Source organism: Lissotriton vulgaris, chromosome 1_1 (assembly GCF_964263255.1).
Source record: "Lissotriton vulgaris chromosome 1_1, aLisVul1.2, whole genome shotgun sequence".
In the NCBI taxonomy this organism is placed as follows: domain Eukaryota; kingdom Metazoa; phylum Chordata; class Amphibia; order Caudata; family Salamandridae; genus Lissotriton; species Lissotriton vulgaris.
Genome location: NC_141685.1, coordinates 543483612 through 543508717, shown reverse-complemented (window position 1 = coordinate 543508717; position 25106 = coordinate 543483612). Strand labels below are relative to the sequence as shown.

At 44.3% G+C, this 25106-nt stretch overlaps 1 protein-coding gene across 5 annotated transcripts in view; it reads right to left on the bottom strand.

Moving 5' to 3' along the window:
- EVI5 (ecotropic viral integration site 5) overlaps positions 1 to 25106 on the bottom strand; it is a 1064947-nt gene that overhangs the window by 483147 nt on the left and 556694 nt on the right. For 3 of the 5 annotated variants that reach the window (XM_086953930.1, XM_086953929.1, XM_086953932.1), the window contains 2 exons: positions 8026 to 8058; positions 7261 to 7407 (listed from right to left, as the gene is read on the bottom strand). The exons of the other annotated variants lie outside the window; for them this stretch is intronic. In XM_086953930.1, the coding sequence (XP_086810056.1) occupies positions 7261 to 7407; positions 8026 to 8058 (180 nt within the window). The remainder of the gene's footprint in view (positions 1 to 7260; positions 7408 to 8025; positions 8059 to 25106) is intronic. 5 annotated transcript variants of the gene reach the window in all.

The window sequence follows — 25106 nt, the reverse complement described above, 5'->3', positions numbered from 1 at the left end:
TTTTTTTAAAGGTTAAGCAGTGCTATCTGGCTCCGGCTGCCACTTAGAGGTAGAGCGAGAGGTTTGTGGAGAGAGAGAGGTGTAAAGAGAGAGAGTGGTGTGTGTAGAGAGAATGAGAGGGGGAGGTGTGTAGTGAGAATGAGAGGGAGAGGTGTGTAGAGAGAGAGAGAGAGAGAGAGAGAGGTGGGTAGAGAGAGGTGGGTAGAGAGAGGTGGGTAGAGAGAGGTGGGTAGAGAGAGGGGTGGAGGGAGAGGGGGGTGGAGAGAGAGGGGGTGGAGAGAGAGGGGGGTGGAGAGAGAGGGGGGTGGAGAGAGAGGGGGGTGGAGAGAGAGGGGGGTGGAGAGAGAGGGGGGTGGAGAGAGAGGGGGGTGGAGAGAGAGGGGGGTGGAGAGAGGGGTGGAGAGAGAGGGGTGGAGAGAGGGGTAGAGAGAGAGAGAGAGAGGGGGATAGAGAGGTAGAGAGAGATAGAGAGGTAGAGAGAGAGAGAGAGGTAGAGAGAGATAGAGAGAGAGGTCGAGATAGAGAGGTAGAGAGAGAGAGGTAAAACAAACATAAAACCTGGAGCCCTAATTGTAAACCGCAAAGTCAGTTTCCATAGGGACTTACGTAAACATGTTTTGAATTGGTTTACAGTAATTTAGAAACTGCACATTTTTGAGATTCTTTTTACACTAATCTTTTTTAATGTATTCTATATAGAACCTATTTCAGCAGGAGAAACAAAAGTCTAGAGATCTTGCAAGGCTTTGGGCGAAGAGCATTCATGTGACCATTGTAGTAAGGAATACGTCTCTATGAGCTTCCTGGTTTTAGACAATCTGAGGCCATTAAAAGCCCTTTACAAAACCCCAAAATAAAATAAAACATAAAATTAAATTTAGAAACTGGAACTTAATCTTCCTCCCTCTACCAGGTTATGAAACTCCTTAGTGATTTAGGAAGTACTTATTATTAATGCACCTGATTACTGTTTTTGCTGATTTGTTTTTACAGATAGTCGAAACACCACCTGTTTCTCTGTATGTATTTATTTTTAAATAGTGGACAGAAATTTAAAATGAGCCGCCTTTTGGGTTATTTTCAATGCGGTAAGTCATCACTGAGAGGCCCAAGGCTGTGTCCACTGTCAGAGAAGGGACTTAAAAGTTTTCTAGTGAAGCTTTACACAGCTGCAGACATATGTTTACACTAAAATGCTAATTTTTGTATACCAGTGATGCACCTTGTACGGCTTCTTATAACACTACAGCCCAAAGGGTACCCTCGGGCAAAGGTGCCGTCATGAGTTAAATAGAAGTGGAAATATACTAACTGCAGCTTCACGTTTTCAGAAAACATAAAATAACTATAGATAAATGCACGTAAAACATTTAACAAAAAATATGGATAAATGCAGACGGAAAAGTTTAAAGAGTAAATTCCTTAAAACAGTGAATCCTATTAATAATGTATGATGGGGGTTTTCTGTTCTATTTTATAGCTGTAAACAACTTCTTATAATGGTGAAAAGAAATAAATGCACAGAGCGCTTCGTGTAGTGTTCATTCCTTTAAAGATACTCAGTAGACAACCAGAAATTGTTAATCAGGGATGAAATCACTCAAGCTTTAAGAAGCTATTAGGAGGGGCTCTGGTGGGAAATACAGAAGGAGGCCAGCTGCAGGACTGCTTCCTCGCTGGAGCGCGAGAGAAGCTACAATCACTTTCAATATGTTTGACAAATCCTGCACCGCTCTCTTTCTTTGCCATTGACCTGCCAGTTGCTGATTTTTGTTTGTTCTCGCAACAGTGGCAAACGGGAATAACTCCCATACTGTGGTTGGAAATGCTGAAAGTGGCGGCTGCGCTTTTACTTCGTTCTTGTGTTGCTTCCAATAGAGGAGTTTCTACGAGTTAGGAGATATTGTGCCTCACACTACGAATTCATAGCGTTATTGTAGAAAGATAAAGAAACAAGCATTGGCGGCACCGCGAAAGTGAAAGTAATCACGACTGTAAGGGAGCCGCAAGATAGCGCCTGTGCTCGGCGCTGCGAAAGTAAATGTAATCGCTGCTGTAAGAGTACCCGCGAGATGGAACCTATGCTAATAAGCGCGCGCCCACGAGCGTAACAGTAAGCTCTAGGCCACCACCAAATGCGTGTGGTAGCATTTTCTGAAGCCTGTTTACTATAAGTCTCGCTAGGGCAGCGCATGAGCTTGCTCAGGCGAGACCTAACGAGGAAATCTTAGGCGAGCTGCTCTTAGGGAAGATCACATTTGGGGGTGGGAGGAGACATGATCATAACCCTCTCTTTTTCTAAAACCAATAAGATGGGAAATGAGGAGCAAGTGATTTGGAGACAAGCAAAAGGATTTGTTGGTTGCCCAATATCAGCTATGAGGGGTTTCAAGCAGTTGCATCTATCTGTCAAGCAACCTCTTTGTTGGTGCATGCTAGTGGGATACTTCTGACCAGGTTTCAGCTCTGGAAGCAGCAGGACTGGATGACTATATCTTCAGGTCTCCTTTCAGAATTGGGACAGGCACTTCGGTAAGGATCAAATTATCAAAGTACCTCTATAGGAGGTTCTACTAAAATAAAGGCACCTCTCACCATCATTGTTTACCGAAGACAAAATGAAAATCATTCTTCTGCAGAAACCACATCTATCAGCCTTCATAAATTATAAAGCACCTATAACACATAAACAAAAAATGCATTTCAGATAGATATTCACTTGAGGAATAAACCTTCAATAAGATGTCAAAAAAATCACATGCCATCTATTCAAGAGGGCCTCAGAGGACAGGGAGTGATACAGAAGGGAAGAGATCTCTCCAGCAATGGAACAGATAAGGACACTCCTCAGTTAGGCGGTGCTGATCTAAAAACAAATAAAAGATAAGCTGTGGCACCTCGAGAATTTCCATTCCCAGAGAGGAGATAAAAACATAAGGCATACTCATGGCTGCCTTCAGCGGCACAAATACAGACAGAAACTACAACATGGGGAGGAAAATATGGACCTCGTGCCAGGTGACCCAGGGGTAGGGATTTCTGGGACCAACCCATGGGGCTGCGCACTGTCCCTGAACTGTCCCTGCTTCTCTAGAATTTGAAGTTGCATCAATATTGAAGCAACAGCAACAGTACAAATATACTTCGATCTGAGCTGAGGAATGATGGTGGACAGTTTTAGTTCAATATGTGTTGAACAAAAATATTTATTTAGACGGGAAAAAGTGCTCTTCAAACAGCGTGTGTTTTTTTGTAAAATGGAATTATCAAAAGATTTGCTGTGTTAAGATCACCCTTTTTCCAGCTTTCAGGAAAAGGTAGGGTAGCAAACAAAATATTCTTTTTCACCGCAGTTTTTGCAATTTTCAAAGTGGTGGACAATATTGCCTAAGATTGCAGTTTCTACCACCTTTGAGTTTGTGGGAAAGAGGTGTGAAACCTGTGAGTTAATCTATAAAGCCATACATTTCTGAAAAGTAGACAAAATTCTGAATTTAGCATGGAGTTATTGTTGTAGATCATGCATTGTATTCCCAAAGAAACTAATGATTGAAATAACAAATATATGAAAGTAAGAAAAATTAGAATGAGGTGACATTGTTTCAATCAGTGTTTTTGCCCTGATGACCAATCTACACTAAACCCTTTTATACATATAAACTCCAGCTAACCATGAACCCTTAAAACCCCACACCATCCTAAACTCCACATATTCCCGACCACTAAAAACCTTCACCACCCAAACATTCTACCTATCACTGAACCTTAAAAACACTCTCCAGCCCTAAACTCCACTCATCCATAAAACCTAAAAAAAAAGCTCAACACCCCTCTAAGCCATCCTTCCCTGAACTCTAAAAACCGCTCACCATCACCTATCCCTGAACCCCAAAAAATCCTCAATACCCTAATCTTCACCCAAGTGTGTAATTTTGGATGTTTTCTTAAAAATATATTTCCTTTAAAATGTTTCCTTTAATTTTTGATTTATTTGTATGTACTTAAAATGATCTTTCCTTGAATTTGGTTTCGTCCAATGTGGTTTCTCAGTTTTCGTTTTTCCATTAATTCTCATACATCAGACGTGCTGTGATAGATGTAGAGTGACAGATGGGGATTTTGTTTTTACATCTGACGTGGCCTTGTCAGAAGATACACGATTATTGGAGAGCAGTGGGTGGGGCGAAATCAGATATTGCTCAGGGATACTCGTGCTTGCTCTGATTCTGGTGCTGCTGGGTAATGTTAAGGACCTTCTCGCTACCACTAGCAAAGTGTTTTTGCTGCTCCCGGTGCTTGCTAACAGCTTGGTGACCATGAGAAGGAGGCAAGGCGCCACCAAAATCCCTTGATTGATTTTTAGATGTGGCATATTTTAATGAACAAATGTTGGAGTACTTGGAACTTATGCACCCTAAATCTCATTCAAGGAAATATGGTGGCCAGTACAACAGTAGCTTCTTCCGGAAACTCAACCAATCAAGGGCTATGAAGGTGAGACAAGTGCTCAGAATTACCAGAACTTAACTGTCATGTGGGTATGATGAAGTAACCATAGACTGTGAAAACAAGGAAGAGTCCAATGTAATGTGATTCATGACAACGTTTAGTAAAGATAATGTTGATTGCTAGAGTAACCTCTTAGTTTTAGTCATGCAAATTTAAGAGTGAAATGTATCCCATTGGTGGCACCCGTGTAGCAGGATGATGGATAAAGTTGTAATGTCTTTCATTTGCTGAATAATAATAAAATAAAACCATCTTATCGAGGGCCTTAGTTAGAAGGGATTAGGGAACATACTGCTTCGGTGACTACTGCAGATCCTTCTTGTTACTGATGTAACCCTCAGTGTTGCACCCAGAACAAGCATCAGAGTAAGTATGATAGGCCAGGACCTACAGCAAGCTTCAATGCAAGAATGCATGTGCGGGGTCTCCGACAAAATCAGGGAGAGCCTGCGTGTGCCGGACTCATAAAAAATGTCATGTAAGAAAAACTACTTTGTACCTCTGGGTCCACAGCCTTGCAGTAAATACAGGGAATTCTCAAGAGCAGGAGCTCCAACCATAGCAATGGGGATTTTATCCCCATGTTCATAAGCTGGAAGATTATTAAAAATCGTCAATTCCGTTTCCTCATCAGTTTGTGAAAACCATTGAACATCAGAAAATCTCTGAATAATTTCATGAGCAGCTCTTAAGGCTATATTCTGAAAAGGAGGCGAATGGCAGCTAAGAGAGCATGAAGTGTTAGGCTCCATGGCACTGAAGGACGTCCTCGTGGAATCAGTCTATGAGTCAGAAGAACCGTACCCTCTGCCCCAGACAAGCTGGTAGTAAGGGCCACCACATAATTTGTTCTGAAGGTCATATCACCTTTCCACATAGGGAAATCCGTCACTCTTGTTCTGTACTTTTCTCCACTGTATCAATCTAAAGAGGAGAGGTTGTATCAGTTGTACCAAAGGCGTGCCCTTACGTTCTATACTGATGGGACTAAGGAGTACCACTTTCAAGATCAAATGTTTGCTGGGTTCGGTAGTTTAAAGGCAGGAAAGGTGGTCCTTAAGAAGACTATATTAAATCGGATCATACTCGGCATTAAACTGTTATGCCTTGACGAAAGAGGGTCCTCTTGAGCACTTTTGGCCTCATTCCACCAGGGCAAAAGCTGCCAATATATCCCTATCTTTGGGTCATCCGTGTTGGACATGGGCATCTGTCCTTCCTTTTACCAAGTACTACTGCACTTATTTTCAAGTTTGTAGGGAGGGTCATTTTGCCCTCTTAGTCTGTAGGACTTCCAAGTGTAAATCTACTCCTTAGACCCGCCTCCTTCTAGGGGGCATTGTTTTGTTATTGATTCACAAGGTGAGGAATTTGCAGTGATCAGTATCCATCAAAAGAGTAAGTAAACTAAGCTTTGGTAAAGCTCTGGAGAATAATCTAGGCCCATATTCTTCTAAACCCCCTACCCTCCCTGTTATGTGCAGTGGACTTAGGGTAGAAGTAATACGTGTTTGCATACTTCTAGAATAAACTTAATTTGTCAGTCCAATCCATGTGTAAGAGTGTCGAAATTGATTGAGAGATAAAGGAATTCAGCACACTGGAGTGACACCTATATAACTGTTCTGTGACATGTCTGGAGGCAGGAAGGTGTCACAACAGAGTCTGATTGAGTCACCTAATGGCAAGAATGAGCTAATCCGAGAGTTTTCAGATCCAGTCTAGTCTCAGGGAAGATTCATAAGGTGAGGAATCGGTGGTTAAAAGTATCAATACTTTTTAGGCAAAGTGCTTGTTCAGTAGCATAGCCTATGACTTCAAAGATTTGACTGACCTAGAGTAATCAACTGTAATTGACTTTTCATAAATATTCAAATCCGCAATTAAAATATCATCTTTGGAAAATATTGTCTTTGGAAAAGGGCTTATTGTTTGAAAAGCTCACAATGCATAAGCTTTTATGTGATAAAAACACATATGTACTTAAAGGCTGGGCAAAGCAAAGGTCTCACTAGATCAGCTGACTGAACGTTGAGTCACTAGATGGCCATAAACAGGATCAATCAATATGTAGCAGTGTGGAAGGTGATAAATAGATGTGAACAGAAATATCCTGAGACCAAGCTTGCATCTCAACAAGCCAATGAGAGGGGGTGAAATGAATAAAAGCACAGGCCCTAGTAAAAGGAAGATCGTAGCTTTTCCTGAAGAAGTCACAGATTAATAAACAGACTCAGACACCAAAAATAAAGATTCTCAAAACTACAACTCTATATAAATCCTACTATAGAAATGTCAAACGTTTTTAAATTCCTACACCCTTCCACCTATAATGAGACAGGGTGTATTCACTCCCAAAACTCAAATCCAGACTTAAAACAAGTATACAAACGATATTCTGTCCCATTTGGGAGCAGGCGCATAACTGTAGGATTAGGTGCATGGTGAAATCAGGGCATTTTGGCATGCGGACTTAGTACCCCTACCTCTTCGACATGTTTGATAACACTGGCATGCGATCTGGCTAAGGTGCAGCCAATTTTATGTTTCTGTTATGGATTTATATTTTCTATAAAAGCTAACCAATTACAAAAATCCATTTATACCATATTGTCAAATAGTGTAAACACGTTTTTCATAACTGCAAGTAGTGTGGAATACCCAATAAGCAAAATTAAACAGAGCAGATGCCACAAAGCTCATGAATTTACAAGAAATTAGAAAGTAAGAAAAAATCTGCCCGCGCCTTACCCTTTGTTGATGCTGCTGGAACTCCTTGATGGTTTGCTGAGCTTGTTCCAACTTAGTACTAGCCTCATCATTCTGTTGTTTGATGGTGGCCAACTCCCGCTTTATGAGGTAGTTTTCCTCAGCCTCCTGGGCTCTCGTCACTTGTCCCTTTGGACATAATTGTTTGTGTGAAGCAATTTAGACAGATGCAGGACTACTGTCTTTCAAATAAGTTTAATTGACTTTGCTTAATGTGAAAGCATTGAGAGTAAGGCCACAAATGCCAAAAATAATGCTGAAACATAGTGTACAGCATTTTCGTAGCTTAAGGACTTAACTAATGTAATTCACAATAGTTGCATTTAAAAAGTAAACTTAAGCAGGCACAACTGTATTTTCGGTTTTGCAGTCAAAGATTTAGTTCATGCAAAAAGAGTTGTACATGCACCGTTCTGTTAGGCTATTACAATTTTGATTTAAGGGGTATGTTAATGTGATTTTACAATAGAATTCATTGTTGAATTCATTGTATAGGTTTTCAGTAAGGTTAGCAATTAGACAACGTGCAGGTTTTTTTTAAATTACCCTTTAACTTGTCAAGCGGGGTAGTATTGAAAAATTAAACAGTGAAATGTTCCAATGTCTCACTTAAACACAATTCAGGGTTACATGTTTAAACAAATGCATGTAAACATGCATGTATCAAAAACAGAATGTCTGTTTTTGTTGGTAGGCGATCCTTTTTTATGTTATTTTTTACATGATAAACATATTTTGAAACTATACCTGTATCAATCTATCTGCCAAGGAAGCACTTTCCTACAAAAAGGAAACAGTTCAAACAGGAGCATGAGAAAGAAATGTGAAAAACACACAGGTGATAAAAGTGTAAAAATTGAGAAGTAAGAAAAAATGAACTCCTTCATTCTACCGCCTATTTTGAAAGAAGAGACACTGCAGCCTGATAAGAATTTTAGATACACATCCATTCTCAAATATAAACAAACCTACAGAGTCCCTTAAATCGTAACTGAAATTGCTGACATAGTATGGTTTACAGGCTGCAGCTGCGTAGTTTAAGTACAGTGTAAAACTGCAAGGTACACATTTTCAGGTTTTCCCTTTTTTTAATCCCTTTTTACTTAGCAATACATCTTCTAGCACATTCATTTTTCGGTCCCCTTTACAAAACATGACCTCTTGCAATCAGGTATGCGACGTTTTTTATTAAAAAAATAAAATAAAATAAAATATCATATATATATATATATATATATATATATATATATATATATATATATATATATATATATATATATATATATATATATATATTTATTTATTTATTTAATCTTTATTTCGACCATTTGGTCATAAAAGATACACATACATAAAATCACATGAATCTGTCACAGTTATAAAACATCAATGCATACTATTCAAATTAAAAACCAGACTTTACAGATGATTATTAAAAATAAGAAATTCTCCAAGTTACCCAGCATTTTTTATAAGACGACTGCGCGTGTGCCAGACATTCGTTAAGAATTTGGAAAGTGCAAAAACAGTTGGGCCGGAAACATCACTTTTTAAAATCCTGTACATCGGTGCATATTCCCTGCCACCCAAATTCTTGATCAATGGCAGCAGCCAGTACTTTCTAGCTGTCTTGTATGCTGGGCAGAAAAAAATCACGTGCAAGTCATTTTCCTCTTTGTCAACGCAAAGAGGACAAAACTTAATCGAAGGGATTTGCGCCCAGGTACTAGTAAAGGACCGTAAAGGCAGAGTGCCGTACCTCCACTGGAGAAATAACTTTCTGGTGAATATGGGGTATACAGGATCAAGCGCTTTCTCAAATGTATAAAGATCCTTGGTTTGCAGGAATAAGGAGGAAAGGGACCCCTCTGTCTGGGTAGCTATAACCCTAACCCTTTTGTGCTCGTGGTACAGCTTCGCAAGTACTCTCTTAGGGATTCTTGGTGCTGTGATAGCTGGTTCGGTCCACAACTCGGGGAGCCCCAAATCTGTGCAAACTGACTGGATGTTTTGGACCCAGGGAATACTGAGCGCCTTGGGGTGTTTTAGTAGTTCGACCAGTTCCGCCCTGTAATCGGCGAGATCGTCACCGCTCCATAGCCTGCGCCAGAAGGCAATGGGTCTTAGACTTATCTCGTCGGCAAGTGGCCGTAGCCCTAGATCAAGCCTCAAGGGGAGGAGCGGGGTGCTAGAGGGAAGTGCGGTAATTTGTCTTAAAAACCTGTTTTCTGTACAGGACAAATTCCGGCATGGAATATGGCCCCACAATTCGGCCCCGTACAAGATCGCCCCCCTTGCCTGTGCCTTATATATCTGGATTAGGGCCCCCAATGGGCGATAGGTCGAACCGGTCATCATCCGTGTAATGCCCCCGGTGATTTGCACTAGTTTGAGGTTAGCCCTAGTTTGGTGGGTCTCCCAGGTCATGTTTTCATTGAGTGTCACGCCGAGATATTCGAACGTGGCAACTCTTTCCAGTCTCATTGCTCCTAGTAAGGGATTCGGGCGCTGTTTAGGGCTTGGATTCAACACCATATATTTGGTCTTTGTGGCATTGATTTCGAGCCCTCTATCCTGGCAGAAGGCCACAAAGGCATCAAGTATCTTTTGAATGCCCATGGGTGTCTTGGATACCAACAGCGTGTCGTCCGCAAACATTATTGCGGGCACACTGTTGCCATTCAGTTTAGGGGCATCTGTATAGTCGGTGGCATTTAGGTGAGCGAATATCCCGTTGACGAAGAGGCAGAACAGGGTCGGCGCCAGCACACAACCCTGTCTTACCCCTCTGCCCACGGGAAATCTATCTGTCAGCTCCCCCGACCTCCCACACCTCACCTGGGCATAATTATTATGATGGAGCCTCTGTAAGGTCAATAAAATGTCTGGTGGAACGCCCATCCCTGCTAAGATGACCCAGAGTTTTCCCCTGGGCACGAGGTCGAAGGCGGCTCTTAAGTCCACGAAAATCGTGTACAGACTACCGCCCTCGAACCTCACTGTCCTCCAGCAGATCAAGTTCAGTCTGAAGACCTGGTCCACAGTCGATACCCCTTTCCTAAAGCCTGCCTGATATGGACTGAGGGCGCCCACCTCCTCAATCCATTCCTGAAGCCTGTTCAGGAGAACCCTGCCGAACAGCTTCTGTGCTACATCTATCAGGCTAATCGGTCTGTAGTTGGCTGGGAGCAGGGGGGATCCTTTTTTGAAAATCGGGACCACCTCAGCCCCCAGCCAAGTACTGGGGATTTCCATCCCACCGAGGACACCATTAAAAAGGGCTACGAGGTAAGGCGCCCAAACGGTATTCTCCTGTTTATACAGATCTCCCGGTAGCCCGTCCAGGCCAGGGGCCTTCCCCGAAGCCAGGCCTGAAATAGCAGCTGTAACCTCACTCAGTGTTACCTGATCCGCCTGCACGCCCTGACTCCCTAGTTCAGTTGGGACAGGGGGTTCTCCGGACTCAGCGCTATATAGCGACTGGAAGTGGGCCTGCCACACTCCAGGAGCTATATTGGGCACCACTGCCGAATGTAGACTCCCTGATCCCCCATTCACCATTCTCCAGAACAGGCGTTGGTCTTGCACTGCTAGGGCCTTTGTAAGCTCCTCCCACTGGTTTTCCTCCCATTCTATTCTGGCCTGTGCGAGAAGCTTCTTATAGACTTGTCTGCATTGCTTGAGACGTTCCCCTCCTTTGCCCTCCTTGACTACTCCCAGGAGTTCTGTTTTGGCCCGCCTGCAGGCTGTATTATACCATTGTGTTTTGCCTCGAGGCCTCACTTTTGGTTTTTGCACTTTGCGTGTAAAATGGGGTGCCGCTACTTTTATAAGTTCTTTATGGGCATCAAACAATTTGCTCCTAATATCTGTTTTGTTTGCCACACTATCAAGGTCTCCAACAGTTTCCAGGATGGGGGTAATCTCAGCATAAAGCAGTGGGAGTTTGTCCTTGTTTGTGACCATATGCTCCCACCTAATTTTCCTCCTGCTGTTGTTTATCAGGAGTGTGGGATAATTCCCTGCCTCATGGGTCTCTAGGCCCTGGGGTGCTGGGTGGACGAGATCTAGCTCGAGAGCATTATGGTCACTGTCCATCCTATCAACTACCCTAAAATCCTGTACTGTTGGCCACCTCGCTAATTGTACCAGGATATAGTCCAAATGTGACTCCCTTCCCTTGCGATTATAAGTAATTTTGCCTGGTGTATCGGAGTTAGTTCGCCCATTACACGCTCTAAGTCCATACCTTAACGTGAGGGCAGTGATTTGCAACGCTAGGGGGGTCCAAACTTTTGGAGATGGCACATCAACCCCAGGTACTGCCCACCTCTCTTCTTCGTCTGATAGGAACCCTTCCTGGAGGCCTGGGAGTGGCTCAAAGTGAGAGTTAAAATCCCCACCCACCACATAGTATGAATCAGTCGACAGTTCCAATAAAAAGTTCGAAAGTTCATTAAAAGTCGGTGATTCTTTTGCCCTTCCCATTGGCCTAGAATAAATATTAATCAGCAGGAGGTTGACTTTGTTTGGCCAGGTTAGAGAGACCACAAGAATGTCGTCGGAGCTGCAAGGAAGCCGTGTTGCCACACAGCCCAGGTGAGCCGCAACCCATGTCGCAAGACCCCCTGATGGTCGGCCTTTACCTTCCCATCTAGCTGGAATAAAAAAGGATGCGTATTGTATTGCCTTAAAATGTGTAAGCAATTGACAAAGCCTACAGGTTCCCTTCTTAGGTATCAAATCATCCCCAGTTCCTTAAGTAAGACACACTTACCAGACCAAGCTACAACGCACAACCCATCACCCCAATCTGAATTAGGCTCTGGCCTATGATGAAATTCTTATACAGATTGCAAATTCAGCCATAAACTGACACAAAATTTCCATACCAGTGGCAGGCTGTGTGCTACACAAATGGAAAGAATATTAAATGCATTAATTACTCCAGGGCTCCTCTACAACCCCCTCCCTCCCATATTTATTCTTTACATGGCACCCCTTGGATCCATTCGTGCAGATATTAATATGCTAAGCAGACATAATATTAAGGCCCATTAATATACATATGCACAATAACCATCTCTCCCTAATAATCCTGTCTTGAACCCATCCAATCTTAAATTTCAATTAGCATCCTGAGGCTAAAGCTACTAACGGCTGCATTACTCTAGTTTGCCACCATCCCTAAACAAACACCAGATTCAAACAAACTCTCCAACAAACTGATGAGGCTTTACCTCCTAGCTAACAGACCACTCAAAATCTCTTGGATTCACTCTCAACACAGATCTTAGATTCAAGCAATGGAAGCTTGGTTCCAATCCACCTTCTGAACACAGTGAAACTGTTTTGTCCCAGAAAATAACTTCAGAACAACTATACAAGCCTTAGTCAACTCCCATTTGGAGAGCGGTCTCCCCGATACCACTTGTGTACCTATGCAAGGTATCCTACACGCAGAGGCATGGTTGTGTAAAGGGCTCAAAAAAAATTCTACATTTAAGGATCTACACAGGCTGTTGCTTCCAGTTCTAATCATCATGAAATAGACTGAAATAGAGAAGCAACAAACAAACAAGTGTACACAACAGCTTGGTCCAAAGATTGACTCGTATCGTAGATGCCTTTCATAAGTATGTGTCTTTTATTCACGTCCTTCATCGGAGAGCATATGCGCACATGCTTTTGGATGAAGAAAGTGAATAAAAGACAAATGCATATGAAAAGGATCTACTAGTCTTACTTTGGACTAAGTCTTTGTGTACATGTTTGTTGTTGCCTCTCTTTTTCAACCTAAATGCCTCTAATGTATGGCCAATGAGCAGCTGGACATCAGAAGTGGGAACTAGGTTTTGTCAATCCAGTGACTACTTCAGGAGGTAGATTCATTTTGCCACCTATCTACTATAGATATTTTTTAACCTGTGTTTATGTAATGTCTGTAGAATGTATTTTACATTAACAATGTGTTCTGTAAGATTTTAATTTTGTTATTGTGCTATGCCATTGATTTTTCTATTTTTAACCACTTAATAAAAGACCTAGTTTTGTAGCCAGCTGTAGTCGATTGTCCTTTTTTATTTTAGTCTGCTCTAAATATCAGTTGCCTAGGTTGTTGTTTTTCAATTGTACTTCAGGAGGTACAACATTGGGTCCCCTGCTGCCATAAAGTAAATCAGCTTCAAGACCAGATGCACCACTTATCAAGCCCTCAATAAGACTCCAGCTTCCCTGACAAACAAACTACCAACATCTGGGGTACAACGCCAACCAGGAGACTGGATATCGCCAGATTAGAGAAGAACATTGCAAGAAGGAAATACATTAGAAGCCAAGCCTTCTCCATTCATGCCTCGGGGATTTCAAACAACATCACTACAGACACTGGATCAGCAACGACTCTTCTACAATTAACAAAAACTGTGACTACACCTCTTCAACGAACACTACCTCTGAAACTTGAGTCTACTACCGATTTTTCACGAATGATTTTATCTTCAAGGGAGCATAGGCAGAGTTAAACGCGTCATTGCTCTCGAGCTAGGTTTGCTCTCTACCAGGACTCGAGTCGGGGGTCCACGCAAGTGGACGACGTCCCCCCCCCCCCCACTCTTTTCACAGGGTGGATGCCGTCCCCCCTGCCAAGAAGCTGGGCCCCACAGAAATATGCTGAACGTGTCCCCGTGTAATTTTCAGACACCGGGACACGTTCAGCACTTGACGTTACGAGGTCATTTGCATACTATCAGTCCCCCCACTTCTTTTTATAGGACTTGTGCCCTGCTCTCTACAAATATCAACACGTACAAATCTGTGTTGAGCGCCCCAAGACCTTGGTGAGCATGGTTTGTGCTATAAAATAAAACTACAAGAAAGTTTGACCTACTCCATTATAAGCAGAGCACTGTCCTTAATTATCCAGCAAGCTCTAATAAATATACTGTTTAAAAAGTACAAGTATAAACGTTTATTTTTCATTTTATACACGATATAATACGATCATCATGAAGGAGAGCTACATTTTTACTACATAAGAATAATTTTATTTCAGACTTTCGAAAGGAGAGAGAAAAATATTCCAGTTCAAAACGTGATTAACGCAATCCAATCTTGTCTACTAAAGACAGGCCCCTTATGTGCGCTAATGGGAGCGGCGTCATTACGTGCTTACAGTTTACGCTCCGGGAAGACCATTTGTAGTTTCCTCCTTTTTTTACCCATTTCTTTATTATGCTACAATATATTTTTATTTTTTTATTTTGTTTAATAAAGGTTTTGGTAGTCATACATAACAGTGGTCACATCTGTAGCAATCCCATTAAATATATTACAGTAAGGTATCCGATACATCACATTTTCAAAGAATACTCAGTCGAGCAATTACACAGCATTGCAGTTTCTCATTGAAAATTAAAGTGTTCAAATTAATGATTAGCCTGAAGTAAATCAGGGCGTTCTCGTAGATATGTATGCTACATATGATGATGCTGTGCCTCCTTCAATGGCCAAAAGAGGGCAGTGCTGTTTTACGAATCGTTCTTTTAAAAGTCAGCGTTGTTTGGGGTGAGGTGGTAAGGGTATGCGAGGCGAATATGTGGTGAGGAAAAGGAAGGGTAGGAATTAGCTATTATCTTTGATGTTTTGCTGCTTTAGTAAAAATGTCAATAAAACATACTGAATGATGAAGTGGGCAGTGGTTTAAGGACGAAAGACTGGTTATTTGTAAAGGTCCTATTCCATTATAAGATGAATCAGCTCACGGGTTTATACCTTGCTTCCAACATATGTAAAACAAACAAATCATATACACGATGGAGCGCTTTTCAAGAAACACGTGGCCTGCGCAGATACCCGACCTGCCGGGGAATGGGTAGAGCTGTGCATACATTTTTATGACAGAATGAAAGACCCCCTTGAAGAATAGGTTGAAATCCTGCTGCCGACTATAACTGTTGGGCTTTAGTACAAGTGGCACCCTGTGCGAAAATGTTTGTTGGTCTGTAAAAGCATACATTCAGAATTTAAAATATAACACAATTTTTAGGGATTTTCTTTAATAATAAGAATTGATTTTACAAATGAACCTTTTTGCAATAACATATAGATGTAATATATTCCTTGCTGTTTGCATGCAACTCTTTGTCGACGGTTAATAGCTCACTGCCATATATTAGGATTTTAGCTTTTAAAGTACAAGTAACTAAAGGAGCTCCCTGACAAAAGGGATAACCCATTGGCCTATTTATAGTGTATGCACTTTGTGACCTGAATGGGACACGTTCTTTGCAGCAGGCATTTTAACCTTCTGCGCTATGATGAGTCAAAACCTCCTCTATCAGACAAAGCTCGGTCTCTCTCCAGGAAGAACATTAATCACAGGAGTTTTGACATTTTTACTGTTGCTTGAAAATTGCTGGGACAGGGAAAGTGGCATCTGGTGCTTTTAATACAATAAACATGGAGCCCCTATCCCAAGTCAGTGCCCGGTGCATTGGCACCGATCGCACAGTCCTAGAGCCGGCCCTGCTTACCAATGCTGAGGCTAGGCTACGAATTTTATGGACAACGTTGGTGCATGACCCACCCCACCCCCCCACCCGCCCCATTTCTGTTCTGAAGTGGTGACGAACAAGTTACTTACCTTTGGAAATGCCTTATCTGGTAGATACTGTCTCTATACAAAGCACAAGGATCCACCTGTAGATGGTTTTCTTTCAGTGGAAGTTCTCTCATTGGTTAGAGTGTGTCTCCTACATTGGTTGAAAGCACACAGTGTTTGCTTAAATATCACTCACACACCAAAAGGGCCCTTGGTGTCATGCTTCATCATAGGGGTCTTCACTCCCTCTCTTGTTTTTTGTAGAGACTGTCTCTAGCCATTCTCTAGCCGCTGATTCCTTACCTTTGAAAAATCTCCAGGCGTCAGAGTGGAACCGGAAATTCGTGAGCAGTACCCCTTCGTGCCAGTAGATGGTGTGATTCGGCTACGCATGGTGTCGTCAAAGTAATGTGCGTCGTGTCTATATAGGTGCCACCCCAACACCCTGACATCAGTTTTTTTTTGCGAAGAGAACCGACCACTGGTGTGTTAAACCTTGGGCTCTGAAAGGGGGAAACCCTACGTCTATACATTTGTTTGCAGAGCAGGGAGGATAGGTGAGGTCGGTAAGGAATCTGCGGCTATACAGTCTCTACGACATAAGGCATTACCGAAAGTAAGTAACTTGTTCATCTGAAAGATACTTCTAGCCTGTGGATTTCTTAGCTTTGGAGAGATACACAATAAATACTTCCCTGGAGGAGAGTCTGTGAAGCAATTTTGCCCTAGAAAGTCCTGAAGGACCAATCAGACTGTCCAGACAGTAGTGAAATGAAATGAAATGAAATTAATGAAATGAAATGAAATGAAAAGGGGATTTGTTGAGCGCTGCACCTGCCCTCAGGCGTCCAGGCGCTAAGACTAAAAGGTGCCATTAAAAGAAACAAGGGGTTCTAATTACTGGAACAGAAAAGTTTTAAGCTGTTTACGGAAGCTAGACAGATTGGGATTGATAGGCTTGAACATGTGCAGCGATGACTAAGTCGCTGCCTGGCAGATGCCCAGGACCAGGACTCAGCATGCTAACACAGTGGTCGCAGCCTTGGCTCTTTTGGAATGAGCATGCAAACCCTCAGTGGACTGTTTCTTGGCCACTGGTAGCAGATTTTGATACATCGCACAATCCATCTGGAAATGGTCTGTTTCTGTACCGCCTTACCTTTCTGGTCTCAGACATATCCCTTTGTTGGCAGTCCACCCAGAATGCTTTTGTGCAGTCAAGGTAAAGCGACAATGCTCTTTTTTGGTCCACGCAGTAGAGTTGTTCCTCTTCGTTAGAAGGATGAGGCGGAGCATAAAATGTAGACAGTGTGACAAACTGGCCTACACAAAAGGGAATGACCACATTCGATAGGAAGGAAGCTCTAGTGCGAAAGACCACCTTGTCGGAGAAGATATTGAGGTACAGTGGCTTAGATGACAAGCCCAGGATGGCTGACGAGCTTGAGCACCAAAAGGAAGCTAGCAGGGTAGGGATCTGTATCTTATTAATATCCCGCTGTATACCCCACCATCCACCTACTAAAAGACTACCGCCACAATAAAGAATACAGCGTAATCGCTACTGGCATTGCAAAACAACTTCTACTTAACTCAACAGAACTGCAACTGATGACCTGGCATGGTCGTTCACCCCAACCTGGGAGATCCGATCACTATGCCTCAGCACCAGACGTCCCATCATCTAAGGAGCCTAGGAAACCCAGGTATTGGCAAAACTGCAGCAGCACTGTCATGTCTTCCAAAGAGGATCAGCGCTAACGGCTCCATCCATCCTGCTGTTCGTCTCCGCTGCTGGTCAGCAGGGGACCATAATGTTGCAATATAATAGACACAGGGATACCTGTCGATATATTGTTAATCCTCCTCTAGGATGTTTGCTGGGTGAGTGCTTGCTTGTTTGAGGTGCTACAGGCCCGTCCATGGCCAGCCCCTTCCTGCCCCCCTGGGGATCTCCTCGCTGGGACATAGTGTCTGTCGGTGCATCAAGGGGCTTTATTGGTCATACTAACTCTTCAGACCACAGCATGCTCGTGACCTCGCCGACCGGTCCTGTAGGCCTCTGAGCCCTCGTGGCCTGATTGGGAGGGCAGGTGTGACCAGAATGCAGCTGCTGCACTGCCCGCTCTCCTTATGGCAAGTCTTAATAGGGACCCATTTCGGATGAAAGTGTATCAGATCCCTTTGCCTTAAAGACTGCTAAACGCACATGTCCCGCCATTGTTTCTAGATTGCACTGAGACCGCTGTGCTAGTATGGATATACGGATCCCTGCCCAGCGACTGTAGGCACAGTTCAAGCCTGTTGAAAGTACACCCTTTTGTGATCCCCGTCGCACCCATCCACTCAAATTGGCGGCCTGGTTGAAAATCAACAAGGGACTCAAAATATAGTAGCATGCAAACAGTGAAGAAGGACTTACTCACATTGCTATGTTCCACCCCCCGGTTCGTTTAAAGGGCTCCTCAAAACACAAAGAAAGGACTTTAACTAGTCTGTTACACTCTCCAGCATATACCAGCTTGTGGGCTCTCCATAACCCCCAAACTGCACTAACACCAATAAAAGGATTTGAATAGTAGGAACATAGATGGTGAGAGGACACTCGCTCCTCACTACCAACTTAGGTAAGAGAAGAGGAAAAGGGGACAATACTCCTGTCCAGTTATCAGCAACTGGGAGCAGGTAGAAAGACACAAGAAAGTTTTTCCAAATCTCTTCGATGCACTGTAATAGATAGTCTTTTGCATCTTACTGCTTGGTCCTATGGTCTTAAGGACACAACTAATTTTTTTTCTCTCACTATCTTGAGCATGCTCCATTTCCAAAGAGAGAAGTCAAGCCTACGAACCCCATACCATATAATATAATCGCTCATTGATAGGACCCCCCCAGTCACTACCTATTCTCTGACATGAATACACAAAGTACAACCAGCATCACCTTGTAACTATCGGGCCAGTTTGCCTGTAAAATTACTGTTGGACCTGGCCCTTTTTGGCAGGTTCACCCTGAAACTTTTTGCTTTTTCCTAGCCTGTTTCTGTGACCTGGTGTTGGTGATTTTAGGCCTCTGCGCACTTTTTCACTGGGGTACAGTGTAAAGTGCGTGAGCTCTCTGTGTGTGTGGTGAGAGTGGCCTGCCCTCCCACAGGAATGAATGGGGAATATGTATGCCCATAGTAGTTCCTGATGTGTGGGGAGTGCAGGGTCGAGTTTGGTATGTGCGAACTCGTTAGATTGAATGCTGCGCAATGATGTATGCGGCATGAATGTGTCTAGAGTGGAAGTGCCACTTCTAGACATGGGTGTGCGTGTGTAGTGAGTGTGCTGACACGTGATTGGCTGGAGCCTGGCTCCAGGATGTCTGGATGGGTTTGCCCAGTGGTGAGTGTTGAGATTAGCATGCTGATGTGAGGGGAGGAGTGCACCTGGGTCCTGAATGGGGCTGGGTTTTCCTCACACAATGCTGGCCCCGCCCCCTGTGGTGCGACTGATGACCCTGGCCTGACAAGTGAATGGGAGGGGTGGCTGAGCTCATCAAGGGAGCTCCCAAACCAGCTGCACCTGGTTTTTCCCCCACCCTGCACCTTTAGACAAAGGAATTTACTGTATAAAAAGGGGCTGTGTCCCCTTACAAAATGTTCTTATTTCTGACTTGAATCCTGCCAGGGGCGTGCTGCTGCTTGGGCTCAGGGGAAGGCTTGCCTCCCTGGGCCCTGCCCAGCCCCTGGATACCTGATAGACTTTTCTTTTCTGGGAGCTGCTGTGCTCCACCTTATGTCCTGGACTGCTGAGGTCCTGGACTCCTAAAGGACTTTGTTGCTTTATTTTTGCATCTAGCGCTTTGGAGCGCTTTATTTCTCCCCCAGCGCTTGAGAGCGCTTAATTTTTACTTATAGCACTGGGAGCGCTTTACATTGCCGTCAAGCGCTTAGTAGCACTTTTATTTTTATTATCGAGGGTGCCCACCCCTCATGTTGTGCCCTCGAGTGGAATCACCGCCGCCGTCCCAGAGATCCTGTGAGGGGGTGCTGTGCCCGCCTCCCTGCCCAGGGCCACGCTGCCATTGGCGGCCCTGCGAGACAGGAAGCCAGGCAGATTCTGTGGTGACGTGGGCAGGCCTGAATGAAGGAACTTCCGCTTCCCTCTGTGCGGGGGAAGCCTTGGCTACGTTGCCGGTCTCCCATGCGAAAGAGGGAGACCGGATGTGAGACCGGAGATGCTGCGGCCGGAGAGGGGAAGAGAAGCTGGCCGAATCATGGCCGCCCGCGGCCTGGGGCTCCCGTGAAGAAGGGAGAGCCCTGGGGCCGCCAGCGGAAAAGAGCCCAAGTATTGCGGGGCTCCCGTGTGCTGGAGGGAGCCCCGGTCGAGGAGTCAGCCTTCCCCCAAGTCCTGGTCCCAAGATGGGGGACCGGCGAAGCATGGTGCCCAGCCGTCGAGAAGCCGCGTCGAAGAGACCGGCGAGTGGTTCCCGGTATTGGTAGTTGCAGAAGGGGGGCGTCGGTGTACATTGCCGGTGCCCCCCCCCCCACCCCAGTGTGCTCTATCTCCGTGGGAGGGTACTTGTGATTAAGAGCCCGTGAGAGGCTCTGAGGGCATTAATTGTTCCTGAGCCCTGAGAGGCTCCAAAGGCGGCATTTTATGATTGAGAGCCCTAAGAAGGCTCCGGGGGCACTACCTGGTATTCGAGCCCCGAGAGGCTCAGTGTGCCCCCCCTTTTTTTTTTTTATTTAGAGCCCAGAGAGGCTCACAGCCCACCTTGTTTGTGTAGAGCCCAGCAAGGCTCGAGGGGCAGTTATTTGTTTAGAGCCACGAGGCTCTTGGGGTCACAAGTGTTTTGGCCCCCCTTATGTTCTTGAGCCCACGAGGCTCCAACGTTGGCATCCACATTGCTTACAACTGCCCAGCACTTAGTGGGCAGTTGCCACGGTTAGGCTTGTGTTCTTGGCTGCCTGCGCAGCCTGCCTGACATTTGGACTACGGGCATTTGAGCCCTTGCGAGGCCAGTTGGCCTAGGGACTACCACAGGTGGTGGCTTATGTAAGTTTTGCGCAATTGTGTTTGCCTGCACCTCTGAATGTGTTTTTGATGCATCATGTGCCTTGTTCTTACACCTCTGAATGTGTTGGTTATACATCATGTGTTTTTCCTGTGCTGCACCTCTGAATGTTTTAGGCATCATGTGTTTTCCTTCCGTGCACCTCTGAATGTGTTTTTGATGCATCATGTGCCCTGTTCTTACACCGCTGAATGTATGTTTATGCATCATGTGTTTTCCTTCCCTACACCTCTGAATGTTGTGATGCATCATGTGTAAAGTGTTCATGCTTATACCCCGACAGGTATTGTGATATTTAGGTGGTTGTTTTTCTCCTAGTACAGGTGGTGCTAGTGAAGCCCAGGTTCCCTGCGTAATATTCTCTTAAGGTGGTTAGGGTTGCGTAGGTGGTACTTACCCGTTACCAGTGGTTACTGGTTGGGTGCTATATTTGCTAATTTGTACTACAGTGATTTTATATCATATATTCTATGTTCTAGAAATGCTATTTCTAATAAGTGTTGATTCTGACAGTGGCCCATGTGGCCCTGTCCTGTAAATAATCCCTTGTGAATATTGCCCGTGCCAGTTGGCACAATGTATATGTGTGATTACTATCTGATGTGTTTTGACAATACAAAAGTTATTTTTATATAACCTTGTGTGGAGTTCCTTTTGTGGTGTGCCTAGGATGTTGTTGCTGTTGTGTGCATGCACAAATGCTTTACACATTGCCTCCGGGATAAGCCTGTCTGCTCGTGCCAAGCTACCAAGGGGGTGAGCAGGGGTTATCTTGGCGTGTGACTCCCTTGCCCTGACTAGAATGGTGGTTTCTGCCTTGCTTTGGCGTAAGCCTCAGCCAACCAGAAATAGCCAGTTCTAACAATTATGTAGCCAGGAATGTATCAAAAAAAGCATCTAAGACCTTAAAACACAGACTCCTCAAATCTCATCCAGAAACCCTCGTTTCCGACCCCTACTTTTTCATCAACAAAGGAGCAATAATAAGTAACCTAATTTTCGATACAAATAGTCGAGCACAATGGAGGAAAGCCCTGCTCTGAATGCTCCTGATTACTACAATCAGGAAAACTCCACATGGTCTCAAAGTATCGGTAGCCCTTTCTTCGGCATGCAAAACAGTAGTCACCATCTGCAACAATGGCATTATCCTCATTCAGGCATCGAATGGCCACCTTAAATTTTTCGAAGAATTTTTTCCAATCATCAAGAAATATGTGTCAATCTCAGATTCCTTTGCTTTTCCATTCCTTTCTACCATACTAGACATCTCCAACTCACTGCCAATTACCAATGAGTCGGTAAGCACTGCCCACCACTTTAGAGCACCGGCTCATCCCACACCTAGAGTAAATACTTCGGGATTATATAGTCCAGCTACCCTCTCCATCTCCATCTCTATACCTCTGTTTCTCCCGAATGCTGAACCTCCTATAACACACAATGAAATTCCGTTAGCATGCCCCAGCACCAATCTCTCTGACTCTACCAGGTCTAATTCAGACTTTACTTCCACCCTCAATCCATCCCCTCTATTGCCTTATCCCTCAATATATTTACACTCTATCTCCACCTTCTGCCCTACGCCTTCATGTCCAATGCTGCAAAACATATCAATCCGCCCTTTTACCCCACTAGAATCCAAACTGGATGAGATTAAAAAAAGCTTGCAAGATGTCAAAGCAGGCCTAATCTGATATTTGTAAAGCGCAAACTAATCACCCTAAGGGTCTCAAGGCACTGGTGTCCGTCGGGGAGATTAAGTGAGCTACTGCCTAGAGATACAGGATACGGAGTTGAGCTGCCACCAAGGATCTAACTGTGCAAACACAAAGAGATGATGGATGGAGCGCTGAAACTTTTCAGATACTCTCCTCCAGGCTCAGATCTGGGATGAACCCATCATAATTCTTTAGCTCACTTCGCCACCTCAGTTCAGAGCCAGCTATATGCAAATCAGTCTTGGCCCTGTGCCTCATGGGAACAGTCCAGCCCGAACTGCCAAGCCAGGTCTTCCCTGAACCGGAAACAAGCATCCTGGGACCTGTTTCTGGGTAACACCCTTCATCAGCCAGGCTAGCTTGAATCCAGTTCAAAGTGAGCAAGGGACCCATATCTGGGCATACCCTGCCAACGTATGGCGAACAAAGCAAACACAAGGAGATGATGGACAAAGAACTGAAACTTTTCAGACACACCCCTCCCCCTGTCACAGAGCTGGGTTGAATCCATCATCATTCTTTATCTCACTTCGCCACCTCAGTTAAGACCCACCTATATGCAAATCAGTCTTGACCCTGTGCCTCATGGGAACAGTCCAGCCCGAACTGCCAAGCCAGGTCTTCCCTGAACCAGAAACAAGCATCCTGGGACAGGTTTCTGGCTAACACCCTTCATCAGCCAGGCTAGTTATCCAGTGGTAAAATGAGCATGAGACCAACGTCTGGGCATACCCTGCCAACTTAGGGCGAACAAAGCAAAGGGTCTAACCGTGAGCACCGCATTCCGGAGTTAGCCGCTCTGGCCGCTGCGCCACACCTCTCCCTCCCCTACATAGACTCATTCACATCACAACAGTGACGACCAATTACCAGGGCGCCTTGTATGAGCCACATGATGCATACTCTCATACATGTCCAACCCTCCAACCACCCTGCCATAACTCAAACACACCTCCCTGCCAACCGGACCTCTCCCTCCACTCTGCCCTCGCAATGGATTAGAATTAATCCCTACCCCAACACGCCTTGGTGACCAACTAGATGTAAGCTCCCCAATTAGGCAACGATATCCAAGCCCTCCCCCTATCATAAAACTTCTCACACCCTCATAACATTAGTAATCAGGAACATATTCATGCCATCACGACAAACCCTCACAGAGTTCCTAGGCTCAACCATAGAGCTGTCAACAAACATAACCTCAGATGAGTTAACTTCATACAGTCTACCCCAGCACACCAGAAATCCCTACTGAAATGCATGCCAATCAACTTCATATCTGCCTCAAGACATGCTGGAGATATTGCTGACCTGATCCTCACACATGACCTTGACCTCTTAATCTGATGGAAACCTAGATAAATGACTCCTCTGCACCAATCATTGACATTCTAGTCCCGCCTAACCATGGTATTACCAGACTGGATAGACCCAGTAGACCAGGAGGTGGTATCGCTTGCGTACACAACCTCAACTAATCAGTCATACACGCAAAAACTCCAGTTTTACCCACCTGCGCATACAGACGCCTTTATATCTCATGCAACAGATCCCTATGCAAGCTGTACATGATATAATACGCTACAGGAGCAAACCTGATTTTATTGAACAGATCATGAAAATCATTGGAACAAACATTGATCAGCATTGCCCTCAAATCTTCCTCAGAGACATCAATCTGTATTGGAATGACCGGAATGATCCAGCAGTCAACAGCCTCAAAACCTTCCTTGCAGACTTGAACCTGACATAATTCTGTGACAAACCCACTCACAACAAAGGATCAACATTAGATGGTTTCATTGCAAAGCCCATCTCAATTCAATTGGAATCTATCCTACCTTGTGATTGGACTGACCACCACTGCATCAAATTCCTCATCACTGAAGTTTTGATAACCAACACAGCTCAAAGATCAAAGCCCAGAATCTGGATAAGGAACATGCACAACAACAACGGGAATGCTCGGTCTTCTCTCAGTCACAACATCACGCCCCCTCCCCACCCGAAGAGCTTTCAGATGTCCCTGATCTTACGCATCACTACTCTAGCTCCATGGAGTCGGTTCTTGACTCAATCGCTAGATTACAACTAAAAAGAATGTCCACTAAAGACTCTAAACCCTGGTACAATGGTAGTCTCAACACAGAAAAATGCAATCTGAGACTATCTGAACGTCAATGGAGTTCAGCCCCATTCCTGGAGATCATTGAGGAACAGATATTACAAAAACATCAGAATCTCAAAAGCCAATTTTTTCAAAAACCAACTAGATCAAGCCAGTAATCAACCCAAAAAACTGTTTGATCTCATAAAAGTACAATTGAATGGCACACCCAATCAGTCACTGGCTGGATCCAGTTCGCTACCAAATTGTGAGGAATTCACCTTGTCCTTTTTGCAGAAACCATGAGAACTGACCTGCAGATGGCCTTGGAACAATG